General features: G+C 57.4%; 1 protein-coding gene across 5 annotated transcripts in view; it reads left to right on the top strand.

Moving 5' to 3' along the window:
- Nucleotides 1-13,930, top strand: part of RBM19 (RNA binding motif protein 19) — a 131,617-nt gene extending 117,687 nt beyond the window's left edge. The window contains exons 24-26 of one of the 5 annotated variants that reach the window (XR_010933309.1): nt 2,438-2,548; nt 8,820-10,224; nt 13,871-13,930. Coding sequence is in view for 3 of the 5 variants with exons in the window: in XM_067700694.1 (XP_067556795.1) it covers nt 2,438-2,535 (98 nt within the window). In the remaining 2 variants the exon portion in view is untranslated. Of the gene's footprint in view, nt 1-2,437; nt 2,549-2,759; nt 3,851-8,819; nt 12,075-13,870 lie in introns of those variants that run through there. The other 4 variants (XR_010933308.1, XM_067700694.1, XM_067700692.1 and 1 more) reach the window with 4 other exon arrangements.
- The last annotated feature ends 1,119 nt before the right edge of the window (nt 13,931-15,049 follow it).

Raw genomic sequence — 15,049 nt, 5'->3', positions numbered from 1 at the left:
TGCTCCTGGGCCAGCTGGGTAAGAGCCACCCGTGTGCCTGGCACCTGCCCCCTTGCCAGTCTCAGAGTCATGCTCAAGCCGTGGGAAAGAACAAAAATTCTGCCAAGGTGAAAGCGGTAGCTGCCACCATCATAGCTGCTGCTCCACTGGCCGCCGCCTCGCGCCCCAGGCCAGCCCAGGAGAGCAGGGACCAGCCCAGGAGCCCAAACCTATCCCATCGTTAGCCTCTGGGGGGCGTCAGTGACAGGCCCGCAGGTCCTATTTTGCCGCCCTTCTGTTTCCCGGCTCCTACTACCTGCCCGAAGGTCCAAGTCCCAGAGACCGTTGCGCACTTCCGGCAATTATTTGGAAACCCAGAGGGGGCGGCGGGGGCGAAGGAAGCAGGTGTCCGCCCCAGCCCCTCCTGTCCCCCTCCCTCCTCATGACTAACAACAGGGTGATGATGGCCTGAGGCTCCGGCCGGGCGGGCCTCCCACCCCTTCCTCACCCTCCCCGAGGGGCCAGCCCCTCCGCGTCCCCCCTTTCTGCCCCATTCGCTCATCCCCTCGTTCAACAGCTGCTCACAGGCACCCACTAGGTGCCAGGCAGTGCGCTAAGGCAGGAGACACGGCCGTGAACGGGGTAGCTCTGTCCCCAGACGAAGAAGCGCCCGCCGGGTGGTGAGAAGTGCTGTGGGGCGAGGCGGGCTTGGAGAGCGGGGACCTGTCGACAGCGGCCAGGGGAGTCCTCTCTGAGGAGGGGACGGGGGAGCAGGGGTCTCCGGGTGGGAGCGCGCTTCGCGGGCCTCGGAGGGCCCGGCCCAGGCAGTGCCTCGACATGACCACGGAGAACTCCCGGAGCGGAGCAGGAGAGCCTGTCCTGGAAGGATCCCTCGGGCTGCTGTTGGCGGGGGAATAGGTGTCCCTGAGGGTGAGGGCGGAAGCAGAGTCCGCTGAGAAGGTGCGAGTGCTCGGGTCAGGCAGTTAGCCGCGGAGAAGAGGAGAAGGGTCAGCGTCCGGGTCAGGTTCTTAGGAATGAGATGGAGAAATAGCCTCAAAGAGGTCAAGTCACTTGTCCAAGACCACCTGGAAGAGACCCAAGATGCTGCATCTCGAGGGCGAGCGTTGGGCTAGGCTCTGGGGAGACCCGCTGCCTGCAGGAGCCCCAGACCCAGTGGGGAGGTGGCAGCTAAGCATCGCAGTGGCAATTTGGCCCACCCGGAGGATTTCACAGAGGAGGTGTTGTTTGAACCAGGGAAGGAGAGGCTATTGGGACAGCATCCGACAGCTGCCTCAAAACAAGCCCAGCGTCATCTGGGGGTGAGGCTGACCATGAATGACTGGTTAGATAGCAGAGGGACTGACAGAGTCAATCTAAGCCCAGAGCCTTCCCCCTCCCACCCCCACCCCATTCCCTTCCTGGAGGGCCGAGAGGACCAGCACACCTCCCCCCTCCACCCTTTGTCTCCCTGGCAGTCTCTGGGCAGCACCTGAGACTTTTATGAAAAGAGGAAAGACGGTGGGCTTTGGTGTGTCTTGGGTCCTGGTTTCACCACTTCCTAGCTGAGTGACCTTAGACTTACCTGTCTTTGCTTCAGTGCTCTCACCTGTGAGAGGTAATAATAATACCTCCCCATGGGATTGTTGAGAAGATAAGAGCCATAGCACAGAGCAGATAATCAATAGTGTTTGGCACCCTGGGGATATGTATTTTGCCGAGCCCACCATGCCCTTTCACACTGTGCATCTACCTCCCCTTCCCCGTCTCCTCACAGAGAACTCCTCTGCATTCTTCAAAGCCCAGGTCAAATAGCCCCTCTTCTCTAAAGCCATCTCTAATTGTTTTTCCCTCCATGCCTCATCTGGAGTCCTTGAGCATCCAGTCACCCAGCATTTACTAAACACCTACTGTATGCCAGCCACCTACTATACCATTAAGAGTCTGCGACTCCAAGAGAACAGGAACTTGTTTCCCAACCCCTGCCCTCGCTTGACTTGGCCTCTCTGGAGGTTCTGTCTCCCCCTACATCAGGCAGAGACTCGCTAACCTCTGACCTGCCGGGAAGGGCCTTCCTCCCTTCTTTCCTCGGTGGGTGGAAGATGGGCAGGGGTGGCCGACAGGGCTGGGAGAGAGGCTGCCCCCTGGTGAAGTAGAGACTAAGCCTCCGTGTTTCTCTGTCTCCCGCTCTGTCCTCTCTTCCCTTTTCTCATACCTCCTTTGATGCTCCTTCCCCCCTTCTTGTCTTTGCCTATTTCTTCTGTCTGGTCTCCCCACCCCCACCCCGGGTCTGTACCTGCTCTCCTACCTCCCACCCCTTCCCTCTGTCCCTTCCTGAATCCCCTCCCCCTGCTCCCTGTTTGCTCTCCCCTTCCCTCTCCCTCTCTGTCGTCTCTCTCTTCCTGACTCCCAACCCTCTCGGCTGTTCTTTTCTCCTCTCTTGCCATCTGGGCTCCCGCAGAACCCCCGAAGAAAAAGCGGTCTGTGGTGTTGGACGAGATCCTGGAGCAGCTGGAAGACAGTGAGGACGGCGGTGACGAGCAGACCCTTCAGCCGTGAGCTGGCGCCGAGGGTACGTGGCTGCAGAGCCCTGGGGACGGGGCACAGCCGCTCCGGCTCTGCACCCCCTACCGCGGGGGCCGGGCGGGCCGCACCGCCCGGTGGGGCAGCAGCAGCAGGCAGCCCCGCCCTCCACTGGTCCAAGGTCGGAGGGGACGATGGCCTCAGCCCCCTGCCCGGGCATCCCGGGCCCCAGGCACTGACTGCGCCTGCTCTGTGCCCAGCACTGCAGGGCCAGAGAACAGGCGCAGGATGCCACCGCGCCGGGCAGTCCCTCGTGGCAGCACGAGGATCTGGAAGTGGCAGAAACCACCGAGCCCTGCGTCCAGCCCAGGCATTGGCGGTTCCCGCACAAGTTCCCCCTCTTGCTTCTCCTCCCAGCAACCCTGAGATGCAGACAGGGCCTCACCGTGCTGGCGCGAAGGCCAGGGTGCAGGGGGACTTCAGGGCTTGCCCCGGGGCGTGCAGCTACATGGGCGCAAGGACCCTCGGGCCCCACTGCCCACGAGCCCGGAACACTCACCAGGCTGAAGGCAGCTCTCTGGAGTTGGGCGCTTTGGGCATGAAGCCCCGCTCCACCCAGCACAGACTGGGGACCCTGCCAAGTCAGCTCAGCTCCCTGGGCCCAGCCTCCTCAATAACTGCTTCCCACCTCAGAGGGCTTTAGCGAGAAAGAAATGTAATAATCGTGAAGAACGCCAGGAACAGTGCTGCGCGTGTGAGGCGGGCCCCAGAAGCTTCTGTTCTCGCTCCCCCTCCAGGGCTGCTAAGCTGGCGTTCCCGCCTCCGGCTCTCCAAGGGACTGCTCACAGCCTGGGACGTAGCCTCTGTCCTGCCCCTTCCTCGCCACTTGGGACCACGGGCCCTGGTTCAGTCACAAGAGCGTCTTCCGTCCGTGCTGACCAAGGGGCCACTCACGAAGCACCAAGCTCCAAACCCAGACACCGGCTCATTGGTTGAGCCCGGCTGTGTCGCTAACGGCAGACGCCCTCTACTCACAGGCTGGGGACGCCGTGAAATGCAAACAGGTCCCCAGCCCTGGCAAGCAGTGTCCCAAGGCTCATCCCAGACCTGGGGTGCCCACACCCACTCCCGCCTGGAGGTTCACACCCAGCACACACCAGGAGGGGCTGGTAGAGAGGAAAGAGCTAGAACCCGTCTGCCCTGGGTCTGAACCCAGCTGTGTGACTTTGGACCGGCGAGGTCCCCTCTGACCCTCAGCTTCTCTTTCTATAAAATGGGGGTGATCTAGTACCTACCTCAGAGATGGTGCTCGGACTACATCAGCCAGTCCAAGTAAAGCCCAGAGCAAGCACTTGTCAGCGTTTTTGTCCTTCTTCATTTGGGGCAGCTGGGCCCCGAGTGAGAGCCCAGGGATCTTCTGACTTGCTGTGTAAAATTTGGTCTGTGTATTTTTCTGGGAGGAGGTTTCAGTCCACACCAAGCAGTTTTCGGAGTGGCCTGGAATCCAAGCAAGACCACACAGCGCTGACAGTCCTGCAAGGCTGCGCGTGTCCCCAGTTCCCTGGGGGGCAGGTGCTTCCTAATCCATCCTAGGTTATCCCTGGGACACAATGGAAGCAAAAGACACAGACCCGGAGTGGCTCACATCCCAGCTTTTATAGTGAGGTGTCTCCCCGACATCAGACCGTAGAGCCTGCGTGGGGTCCCTCGGGTGACCAGGCTCCCAAGTTTCCGTGGGTCCCAGGGATGACAGGGCTGGGGTCCACCCCCTCCCTCCCCACTGCTTGTCCCGTTAAGGGCCACGTGGATTCTTCTGGTTAAAGAAGATTGCAGACCCGTGGGCCTGGCACGGGAGGAGGCAACATTGGCACCGGCTTCACTGAAGGTACTAGAATGTCCCCAGATCGGAATTCACCACCTCCTGGTGTTGCCATGCCAGCTCGGGCTCTGCATTCAGACCATTCTGGGTTCCTGGTAACATCCACCACTCGCCAGCCTTGTGAGTGTGGGCCAGTGACTTAACCTTCAATTCCTCAGTCTTCTCATCTTTAAAATGGGATGGTGCTAACAGCACCTCCATATACCGGGGGTATTGTGAGGCCCAGAGAGCTTCAGGCACCTGCAGGAGGTGAATCTGACCCCAGGGCCTCGGGTCTTTCTTGACCTTCATGCTTTACTGTCTTCCCTGCGTCCAGAAGAAAAAGCAAGCAAGCCCGGGCCCGAGCCCAGAGAAAGCTCAGGACCAGCAGGGGAGCGAGGGGGCCCGCGAAGCCAATGGCCTGAGGGCGCAGCAGGCGGGAAAGCCACCAGCCGCTCAGCCAGCTGCACGCAGGGAGACTGTGGCCCCTCCCCTCCTGCCTGCCCGTCCCAGCCTGGCGTCTGTACCCCCAACCCTGGGGGCTTACTGTCTGGGGGGGAAGGGCTCCCCCATAAGCAATGGAAGCAGTCACTTCAACTCCCCTAGAGATCTCGGGGGGGTACCCATCACCCCACCTTCGTGCCACACCTGGCCCTCACCAACGCCCATAGCAGACTCCACGCTGCCCCAGGAGCACTGCATTCTCCACATGCAACTCTGAGCTGGATCACGGGGAATGTAGTGTAAAGCCCTGCGGCCCTGCCCCCGCGTGCACACTTGGAGTAAAACCACACTCTTCACCGCGATGAGCAAGAAGGCCCTGCCTGCCCTGCCGCTCACTTACTGCTCTCCGACCTGGAAGCACAGTCCCACCCCAGGGCCTTTGCACTTGCTCTTTACTCTGCCTGGGACACCCTTCCTCCACTTTCTTCCTGTTTCCTTCCCCCATCTCCACCAGCCACTCTGAGATCTTCATTTAAGCTTCCCTCCCTTCCTCAGAGACAGCCCCGACCACCTTATGGAAAGTAGCCACGTTCCGTTCCTCTCCATGCCCAGCCCCTGCCCCCATGTCGTCCTCAGCCGATCCTGTCCCTGTTCCTTTCAGTCACAGCACCTGGCGCCTGGAGGCTGAACAAGTGTCTCAGTAACCCTGAGCCCTGTCCCCCACCCCTTTGAAAGTAACTCTTTAAATAGGAACTACTAAAGCTCTCGTCATTTTTATTATCATAATCATCATCGGCATTATTATTGGTATTCTGGAATAAAAAGTATAGCTAGGTAATAATAAAATAAAGCCAGGTCTTTAGCCTGGCCCAGAGGAGGGCCTACCTTTCCCCCTTTGAGGGAGAGGGACTGCGTGAAAGCATTTCAGAAGAAAAGCCTCCACCCAGTGTGTGCCGGGTGAACTGGGGAGACTCCGGGCCTTGGAGCCAAGGCCCTGGGGAGATTGACGGTCACTTGCCACCAGAGCAGTGGGGCACGGGGGGAGCTTTCAGGGAGGGGGCTTCAGGTGAGTTCGAATGATGATGGGACATCAGAGGTCCCAAACCACCAGAAGACGTAGGAGAGAAATTCCAGAAATAAAGCACGGAGGTCGCACCTGAGGAAGCACGAGCATTCTGAGGTGGGTCGTGGTGGAAAGGAGCCCGTGTATCCAGAAAGGCAGCCTGGAGGGAGTGACCTCTGCCCAGCAGCCCCCGAGCAGGCCAAGCAGAGACGTGGTTTACCCAGTTGCTCCTCATACGAAGCCAAAGCCAGACTCAGGATGGGCCCACGGTTGCCGTGGTGCAGTCGGGAAATAAGTGAACCCCTCCCCCAGAAACGGCCGGTGTCGCTGTGCTTATTCCTAACCGTTTCCATCCTGGGGTTCCCCGTGGGCACCGATGCCATTGCCACAGTAGACTGGAAGCCAGGCTCGGGCCCTTGTGTCAGCGCTTGTAGGTCATTCCACAGACCCTCAGCCACGGGGTGATCCCAGGGTGTGAGGTCTGCCCCCTTCCTCCCTGGGAAACGCGAGCTGGCATCCTCCAGCCGGCTTGCACGCTCTGCAGGGGCTGGTGTGGAAGATCACAGGACTGGAGTGAGCCCAGGTCCCAGCGGAAGCACCTTGACCCTGGGAGGGCGCTAGGCATTTTGCAGTGTCTCAGAAAGGAAAGGGGGGGACGGCACAGGCCAGAGGCAGAGAGGGGGTGGTGGAGTTAAGTCCTCAAACCAACGGCTAATCCTCACCCCCAGTCATTCATTCATTCATCCATCGAACGCTAGGCATCCCTCTGCACTTGGCACTGTGCTGGGTGCCAGGAATGCAGGGACAGAAACACTGGATCCACACGGGAGTTTGTCTCCTGGGCTTGAAGACCCGAGAATCAGGCAGAAGACGGTTTCCAGCGGCCTTTGCCCCCGTGTTTTTCCTCCTTTCCTTTTGCCGCCTCCTTGGGCTCTTTTGTCTTCTGTGGCGGGGCCCGTCCCTCCCAGCGCCTGTCTGTGCTCTGCAGCTTCTAGGAAAGGATTAGTGCAAGCCGAGCATGGAGGCTTTGGTGAGCAGAGCCGAGTTTGGTTTCAACATCTAATTCAATTTGTTCTGCCGAGATTGAAATATGAAATGGTTGCCAGTCAGACGTTCAAAGGACGGCGAAGGGAGAGTGAGCGCCTGCTGAAATTTGAATTTTAATGAAAATGACTTTAACCCTTTGGTACACCTTGCAGAAATGAAACGCGCTCCCCTCCCACGAAAAAGCCTCTCTGGTTCTCTTTGCTGAGCTTCGCTAATGACATGCGATCATTTTTTTCAGCAGTATTAATAATAACAGATTAATAGAATCCTGGCTTAATAAGAAATTTGTTCTCCCATCTTGCCCCAGCCACTGAAACAGGCACCTTCCCCTAGCTGACTTTTCCAAACCCCACGCCAGACAAGCCAGGCCCCCGTGTTGCATGCCCTCGTAACACCTAAGCGCCTCCCTGGCCCCTGTCACAGCTGTAAATGGTTGTCTGTGTCGTGGTTTCGTGTCTGTCCTCCCTCCTGGGGTTGTCAGCCCCAGGAGGGCAGGGTCCATGCCTGTTCCCTGTGCACCGCATCTCCTGTGCCTCTCGGGCAGGAAGTGTTTGGTAAATATGTGATGAAGGAACGAACGCCAACTTTGTCCTCCCCGCAGCTGTGGGAGGTAAGTTAACGAGCGAGATTGTACAGAAGTGGAGCCTCCAAGGGGGAGGCGACATTCCCAGGTGACACGGCACAAGGGGCTGGCCCCGGGACTCGCGCCCAGCTCCAGGTAGCGGGAAGCCCGAGTTCCAACCTGCCTCGAGCTCTCCTGCCCCGGGCGGCGGGGCAGCACGTGCTCGCAGGAGAGCCTGGCCCCACTCGTGGCCTTAATGCACACCCTCCTCTCGTCACCCCTGCACCGCGGGCTGCGCTGCTGTCCCATTTTACACATGTGCTCGAGGCTCAGGAAGGAAGGCCGGCATGTGCCGGAAATCAACAATCTGACCTCAGGGCGGCTTGCATGAAAGGCATCCAGTCATTTTTCCCCTGACAGGTCTCTTCCTGCTCAGCACCTACTTACCATCAACTCCTAACATGCTGTTTGATTTTGGTTTTAATACCATCAAATGCCGTCCATCCCCAGTGCACGGGCACATGTTGGGGCTCAGTGGGGCTGTGGAGGGCACCAGGGTAGAGCATGAGGGTGATGGGGTACCCCCGAGACCCCCGGAGGACGGTCACCTCCCGAAGGCAGAGCCCGTGGCCTCATCCCCGGGGGCTCCCGTTGCTGCAGAGCCCAAGGAGAGGTCTGAACCTGAAACACCTGGGCGCAGGCATCCCAAGATGTTTGCTCAGGCTGCTGTGCACCAGGCCCAGCCCTGGGTGCTGGGAGAGACACTCCCGGGTCCCCAGGAGCTGACAGTGGGATGTGGGGAGACAGACAGCAAGCAGATGTTTTCTCCTCTGGTGCTACTGAGGCTGCTTTCTGTACGGGGTGTCCGGAGGGACCGAGGAAGGACTCCCCAAGGAGGTGGCGTGAGAGCAGAGCGGGAAGGAAGGGACGGAGGGGCAGTGGGACTGGGAAGACCACTGTGTAGGCTCAACTGGGCTGCCGAGCCCAGGGCCCCTGCAGTAATCCAGGGGAGGCGTGGCGGCTTCAGCCAGCAGAGGAGGTGACAGGCGGCCGGGTCCCAGATGTTTTGAAGGTGGAGCCCAGGGGACAGACTAGAGGTCTGGCTGTGGGCTGCGGGGCACCATGGTCTGGGCCCTTAGCCCCGGGAAGCCAGAAGCCAGCATGTGCTGAGACAGGCCACATGCAGGAGCTGGCCCAGAGGAGAAACCAGGAGTTGGGTTTTTACCGCGTTCACTTGGAGAGAGCTGTCGGGTGGAGATGGAGAGCTTCCCAGAGGTTGCGTGTCTCCAGTTCAGGAGAGTGGGCTGGACCAAAAGTGTAACAGAAAATCATCTGTTTTTCTTTAGGAAATCTAAGAAGCAGCGTGGAGGCTCACAGCCGCGTGCAGGCAGAGCTGGGATGTCCTCGCTCAAAGCTTACCAGTTCCCAGTTCATTTTGAAGCCCCTTTTAGGTGGTTCCAAACTCTCTTGACCACAGGACCCCTTTTTCCAAGCAAAAGTCTTAGAAAAACCAAGAACCCCAATGTAGAAAACAGAGAAAGTAGAACCGCTCTATTCAAAGTCAGGGTGTAAGGACCCCCACGTGTTCCTCCTCCCTGTCAGGAGTTGGTTGGAAAAACACTGATGTAAACATGTCTCCTGAAGCATGGAGTGCAGGCTTCCGTGGTACACGAGGTGATTTTAGGCAGCCCATAAACTTTATTTTTTTTAATTTTTAACTTATGGGTTTATTTTCACATGTACGTTACAATTGGAAATATACAGCTAGCTCATCAAGCCAATGGTTTTGCCAAGCCCTAAGGAGGAGGTAAAAAAAATAGTGAATTTGTATAAAGAAAATTATTAAGAACATGAATGTGATACAAAGAAGTGGTAAAGGGGGCTTCCCTGGTGGCGCAGTGGTTGAGAGTCCGCCTGCCGATGCAGGGGACGCGGGTTCGTGCCCTGGTCTGGGAAGATCCCACATGCCGCAGAGCGGCTGGGGCCGTGAGCCATGGCCGCTGAGCCTGTGCATCCGGAGCCTGTGCTCCGCAACGGGAGAGGCCACAGCAGTGAGAGGCCCGCGTACGGAAAAAAAAAGAGAGAGACAGAAGTGGTAAAGGGAATTCCCTGGCTGTCCAGTGGTTAGGACCCCATGCTTTCACTGCCAAGAGCCTGAGTTCAATCCCTGGTCAGGGAGCTAAGATCCTGCAAGCCACACAGCTTGGCCAAAAAAAAAAAGTGGTAAATAAGGGACATGAGTGATCTAAACTGGGGGTTGGTAGTCTGCGGGCCTGTGGGCCAGGTCCAGCTGCTGCCTGTTTGTAAAAATAAAGTTTTATTGGCACACAGCCATGCCCATTGGTTTACAGATGGTCTAGGCTGCCCTCCTGCTGCAGTAGCAGAGCTGAGTAGTTAAAACAAGACTGTATGGCCTGCAGAGCCCAAAATATTTACCGTCTGGACCTTAACATCAAGTTTGCCAATCCCTAATCTAAAGCAAGCCCCTCTAATCTTGCAGCTCAGAAAGCCAGAGCCAGAGAGGGCGGGTGGCTTCCCCAAGGTCACACCGTGGCACTGCTCCCCATTCTGTGCCCTCCCCATCCTGCCACCTCTGCCCAGACCCAGCCAGGCTCCCCGGGCCAGAATCCCAGCTCTGCCACTTGCCTGCAGCGTGACCTTGACCTTGCTCCTCGGCCTCTCTGTGCCTCGGTCTCCTCATCTGTGAACTGAGAACAACGGCCATACGACTCCTGGAGTTGTGAGGATCAAGTGAGTACAGTATGGTCCCTGCCATGCAGCAAGCACTGTACGAGCGTTCGCCGTAGTTACCCCATTCCCCAGCGTAAGGCGTGCCCCCCGGGCCCCGGCAGGCTCTCGCCATCACCCACCACGCAGCACAAACCCCGAGCCCAGGGCCTTCTGGCTCAGCAGCAAAATAAGAGGGGCCCTGCAATCTAATTAGAGCATCGCCAGAAGCCAGGGCTGCGTCCCCTCCAGCTTCTTTAATAGACCCCACTTCCCCTTAATTGCAGCTCTCATGAAAGCGATCCACTGGGGCTGCAGTGCCCCATCCTTGGGCTCAGGCCAACAGCAAACATTTCTCTGTAGTCGTGCAGATTTCTGGACGGCAGCTGCTTCTGCCTTCCCTAGGAACTGTCTGGAGCCCTCCCTTCTCCTGGACCCCCAAAAACATGCCAGGCGATAATATCACCGCCATCTTGCATGTCTGTGTGTTGCCCCGCGGTTTACAAGGTGCTCTCGCAGCCTTGAGTCTCGGCTGCAACAAGGCAGAGGCTGTCGCTCTCATTGCCCAGGTGAGGAAACTGAGGCTAGAGGACTGCAGTGAGCCGTGCACGGCTAACACTCCAGGAAGATGCTGGAACAAGGCAGGCCCCCTGCCTCCAGGCATCTTCACTGGCCACCACCCACAGTCAAAGTTTTGGCTGCTTGGGAGAAGGAAGGACGCTTGAGGAGTGGTGGGCCACATAAGACATAGCCTAAAACACTGGTTCCTTTAATGATTCTCAAACTGTATTTCCCAGAGGAGCTGGGATGTGGGTCCAGAGCCCTTAAGCCCCTCCCCGTCCAGTATTTCTAGTCTTGGGTGCAGTTGCCCAGCCCTCAAAGAATAAGCATCTCACCGCAACAGTTCTGAGCTGGGAGATCTTTTGTAGACTGAAATGCTAGCCAGCTTCTTCACCTGGTGCGCAACCAAAGAACAGAAGCCAGCTAGAGATGCCGCCAACTGTGGTGGCCTTGCAGACAGACGGTGTATTAGAGTGTGTTTCCCCTGCTGTGACAGACCCCAAAATCAGTGGTTTCAAGAAGATGGAGGCGGACTTCTCTCACGTGACATTGGGAAGGTGAGCACGCTCGCTCTGACAGGGCACTGCATAGTGGCAGGGACCTGGCTGCCTCCAGATCACACGGCCAGGAGGGCTCTCTCTGTGCAGGACCCGGCCAGCAGGAGGACACAGCCTGGGCCGCCTCATGTCACTTCTGCCCGCATCTCTTTGGCCAGGACAGAGTCACATGGTCAAACCTGCCTTCAAGGAACACTGGGAAATAGTCTTTCTCCTGGGTGGCCGTCGGCCCATTAAGACATGGAGGTCCCGGTGCTGCAGGAAGCAGGAGAGGGAGTGTGGGAGTGGCTATAGCAGCATCTGCCGTGGACGCAGCCAGGCTGCTGCCCGGCGTCTTCACGGGTCATTGTCAAGATCAATTTCACTGTCCCTGATTGTCACCTTTTGAGCTGACTTTAGAACTCAGCCCCACGTGAGCGCCATTCACAGATCCAAAAATATTCTTCCATGGATTCTTTTTTTAAATTTTTATTGGAGTCTAGTTGCTTTACGATCTTGTGTGTGTTTCTGCTATACAGCAAAGTGAATCAGCTATACGTATACATATATGCGTTCTTTTTTGGATTCCCCTCCCATTTAGGTCACAGCATTGAGTAGAGCTCCCTGTGCTATACAGTGGGTTCTCAGTTATCTATTTTTTTTAAATTTAGTTTATTTATTTATTTTTGGCTGTGTTGGGTCTTCGCTGCTGTGCGCGGGCTTTCTCTAGTTGTGGCGAGCAGGGGCTACTCTTTGTTGCAGTGCGCGGGCTTCTCATTGCGGTGGCTTCTCTTGTTGCGGAGCACGGACTCTAGGCACACAGGCTTCAGTAGCTGTGGCACGTGGGCTCAGTAGTTGTGGCTCACGGGCTCTAGAGCACAGGCTCAGTAGTTGTGGCTCACGGGCCCAGTTGCTCTGCGGCATGTGGGATCTTCCCAGACCAGGGCTCGAACCCGTGTCCCCTGCATTGGCAGGCGGATTCTTAACCACCGCGCCACCGGGGAAGCCCTAGTTGTCTATTTTATACATAGTATCAATAGTATGTGTGTGTCAATCCCAATCTCCCAATTCATCCCACCCTCCCCGCTCCCCCCTTGGTGTCCATACGGTCGTTCTCTACGTCTGTGTCTCTATTTCTGCTTTGTAAATAAGATCGTCTACACCAATATTTTCAGATTCCACATACATGTGTTAATATACAATGTTTGTTTTTCTGACTTACTTCACACCGTATGACAGTCTCTAGGTCCATCCACGTCTCTACAAACGACCCAATTTCATTCCTTTTTGTGGCTCAGTAATGTTCCATTGCACACACATACCACATCTTTCCATGGATTCTTAACGCAAGAATTTGGATAACGGGTTTAGGGCCCAAGCGCTAGGTGTCAATGAAAAACCCCAGAAAAGCGTGAGGCTCTTGTTGCTTACACGCAGCTTACGCGCGAAGACAGGTTTGCTTACTGCCCCGTTGGCCAAAGCAAGTCACATGGCGGAGCTCAAAGTCAGCAAGGGAGGGGACTAGCAAAATGCATGGACGTGGTGGTGGAGGGGGTGAAAATCGGGCCGTGAGTGCAGTCAGGATCCCACACACGACTTAGCATACCCTGCACCCATCCCTTCCCTTGGGGACCATCTTAGTGCCAGCACCCATCTGTGGCCCGGATGACTGGGACACCTCGTCTCCCACTTTCCCCCACTGTTTCCCACCTGCTCATCCTTCGTGTCTCGACGCCACTGGCTCTGAGCAGTCTCCCCCCTCCCCCTGGCCACCCAAGACTCGGGTGCCCTCCCTCAGAGCTTCTCAGGGTTGTCACTGCCACGGTGCTTCCTCATGGCACAGAGTGTGTGTGCTCTGTCCCCAAAGGAAGCCTTGGAGGGCTTGTCCACAAGTGCGGGGCGGGGAGGGGCTCCCACTAAGCGTTTGCTGGAACCCAGGTCGCCCCTAGTCCGACCTCTGGAGAAGCAGGCCATCCAGAGACTCTTTACTGCCAAACCCAGGAAAGTCCTAGCCAGGCAGGTGAGCCCGGCCTCCGAGATGAATCCTCTCTCCTCTGGAGCGTTCGCGCTGCCAAGGGACCCCAGATGGCGCTCATCAAGCCCCTGGGTGTCCCTGGGCCAGCGAGTTAATATCCTCCTGCTGGAAGTTTCTGTGCTCTTTGCCCTCTGATCGTCACAGCCACGTGGGGCCCAGAGCTGCCCAGGGGTCACTGACAGATTCCCTCCAGCCGGGCAGCCTCAACCCCAATCCTCCTCGAGGAAGGGGAGCTGGCCCCTCCCCACAGTGCCCTGAGCGCCCAGTACGTGGGACATGGTTCCATCCCCGCCCCACCCCCCTTTTAAAATAAGCCCTCGGGTTTCAAAACAAAAAACAAAAAAAAAAAACCCGTTCCTTCTGGTTCCCAAGACTCAGTCCGTTCCAACCTTTTTTTCTTTGGGAACGTTTGAATTTCGAAATCGGAGTTTAGCCTCATTTCTCTGCATACTGACCCTTCTCCAATCCCTAGGCCTCCCTGCCCTGGCTTTCGAAGCCGGGCATCAGGGCTGGGCGCACCGCCCGTCTCGTTTTGCAGGCCTGGGCTTGTGAAGCAGCCCTTCCTTGTTCCTGCTTGGAGAGGCCAGCCTTGAACTTCCAAGCGTCTGGAAAGCAGTCCCAGTTTCCGCATCTCTCGTCTGTTCAGCTGGGTGTCTGATCTGCGAAGAAGCATATAGACAGATCTATGCTTTCAGCCTCCACTCAGCAAAGCAGCTTTTCAGGATGGAGAGAGGTTTGCATGTTCTCTGAGCTGATCGTCAATATTTACTTTCACGGCATATTGCCTGCAGCAAAAGCCCCCGGACCCTCAAGACGCGGTACTTGCCAGAAACCCAAGCCCTTGGGGGTGAGAGGTTAAGTTCCTCCCTTTAACCCTGAAGCACAGGCTTGAGAATCACACCAGCCTAGGTTCTGCTTCCCAGGTTCCTGAATCTCTGCATCTGCTCTGTCTGCAAACAAAGAATACACTGTCCCTCCCAGGGGGCTTCAAGCCCAGGGGAGATGTGAGCTGAACCACAGCCCAGGGCCTAGTCCGGGGGAAGCACTTTACCATGCATCCCACCAAGTTTTACTGAATGCTACCCTGTGCCAGGCACCAGATGGTGAGCCAGGGGTACAAGACTAGGTCCCCATGGAACTCAACCCCAAACACCGGAAACGAGATTGCAGACCGGGATGCCCCTGCGGTGTGTGTGCGCGCAGGCATAGCGCGGTGCACCAGGAGAATAAGGCTGGGGAGCCTGACTCAGATGGGGGTGCTGGGGAGGCACCTCTCAGAAGTGATGTCCCAGCTGTGGGGGGAGCGGGTAGCTAGGCAGAGAGGAAGAGGAGGTCCGGGTGGGAGGAACGGCCGTGCAAAGGTGGAGCAGTGAGAACTGGGGCGGCTGGCTGCTGGCCTCCCTCCGCCCCAGCCCCCGGCCCCTTCTCCCTGCCACCATCCGGACTGGGAAACCCAGCTGGTACCTCCCGGTCCCGGCCACTGCTGGACACGGACGGCCGTCAGCCGGGGACCGCCGCTGTGTGCCGGGGCCGCTCAGGTCCCCGCGTCCTCAGAGCAGACACCTCCCCAAGGCAGAGTCACGTGGCAGCTGACTGAGGTTTCAGATGTATCCACTCATGAATATCAATCAGGCCTGGTAATTCACAGTAAGTGGGCTCCAGATTGACTAATAAGCAAGGCTTTCACCCCAAACCAGGGCCGGGGAAGGAGAGTGGC

Source organism: Pseudorca crassidens, chromosome 12, assembly GCF_039906515.1.
Source record: "Pseudorca crassidens isolate mPseCra1 chromosome 12, mPseCra1.hap1, whole genome shotgun sequence".
NCBI lineage: Eukaryota > Metazoa > Chordata > Mammalia > Artiodactyla > Delphinidae > Pseudorca > Pseudorca crassidens.
The sequence above is the reverse complement of the archived record's forward strand: the minus strand, read 5'-3'. Positions and strand labels throughout refer to the sequence as shown.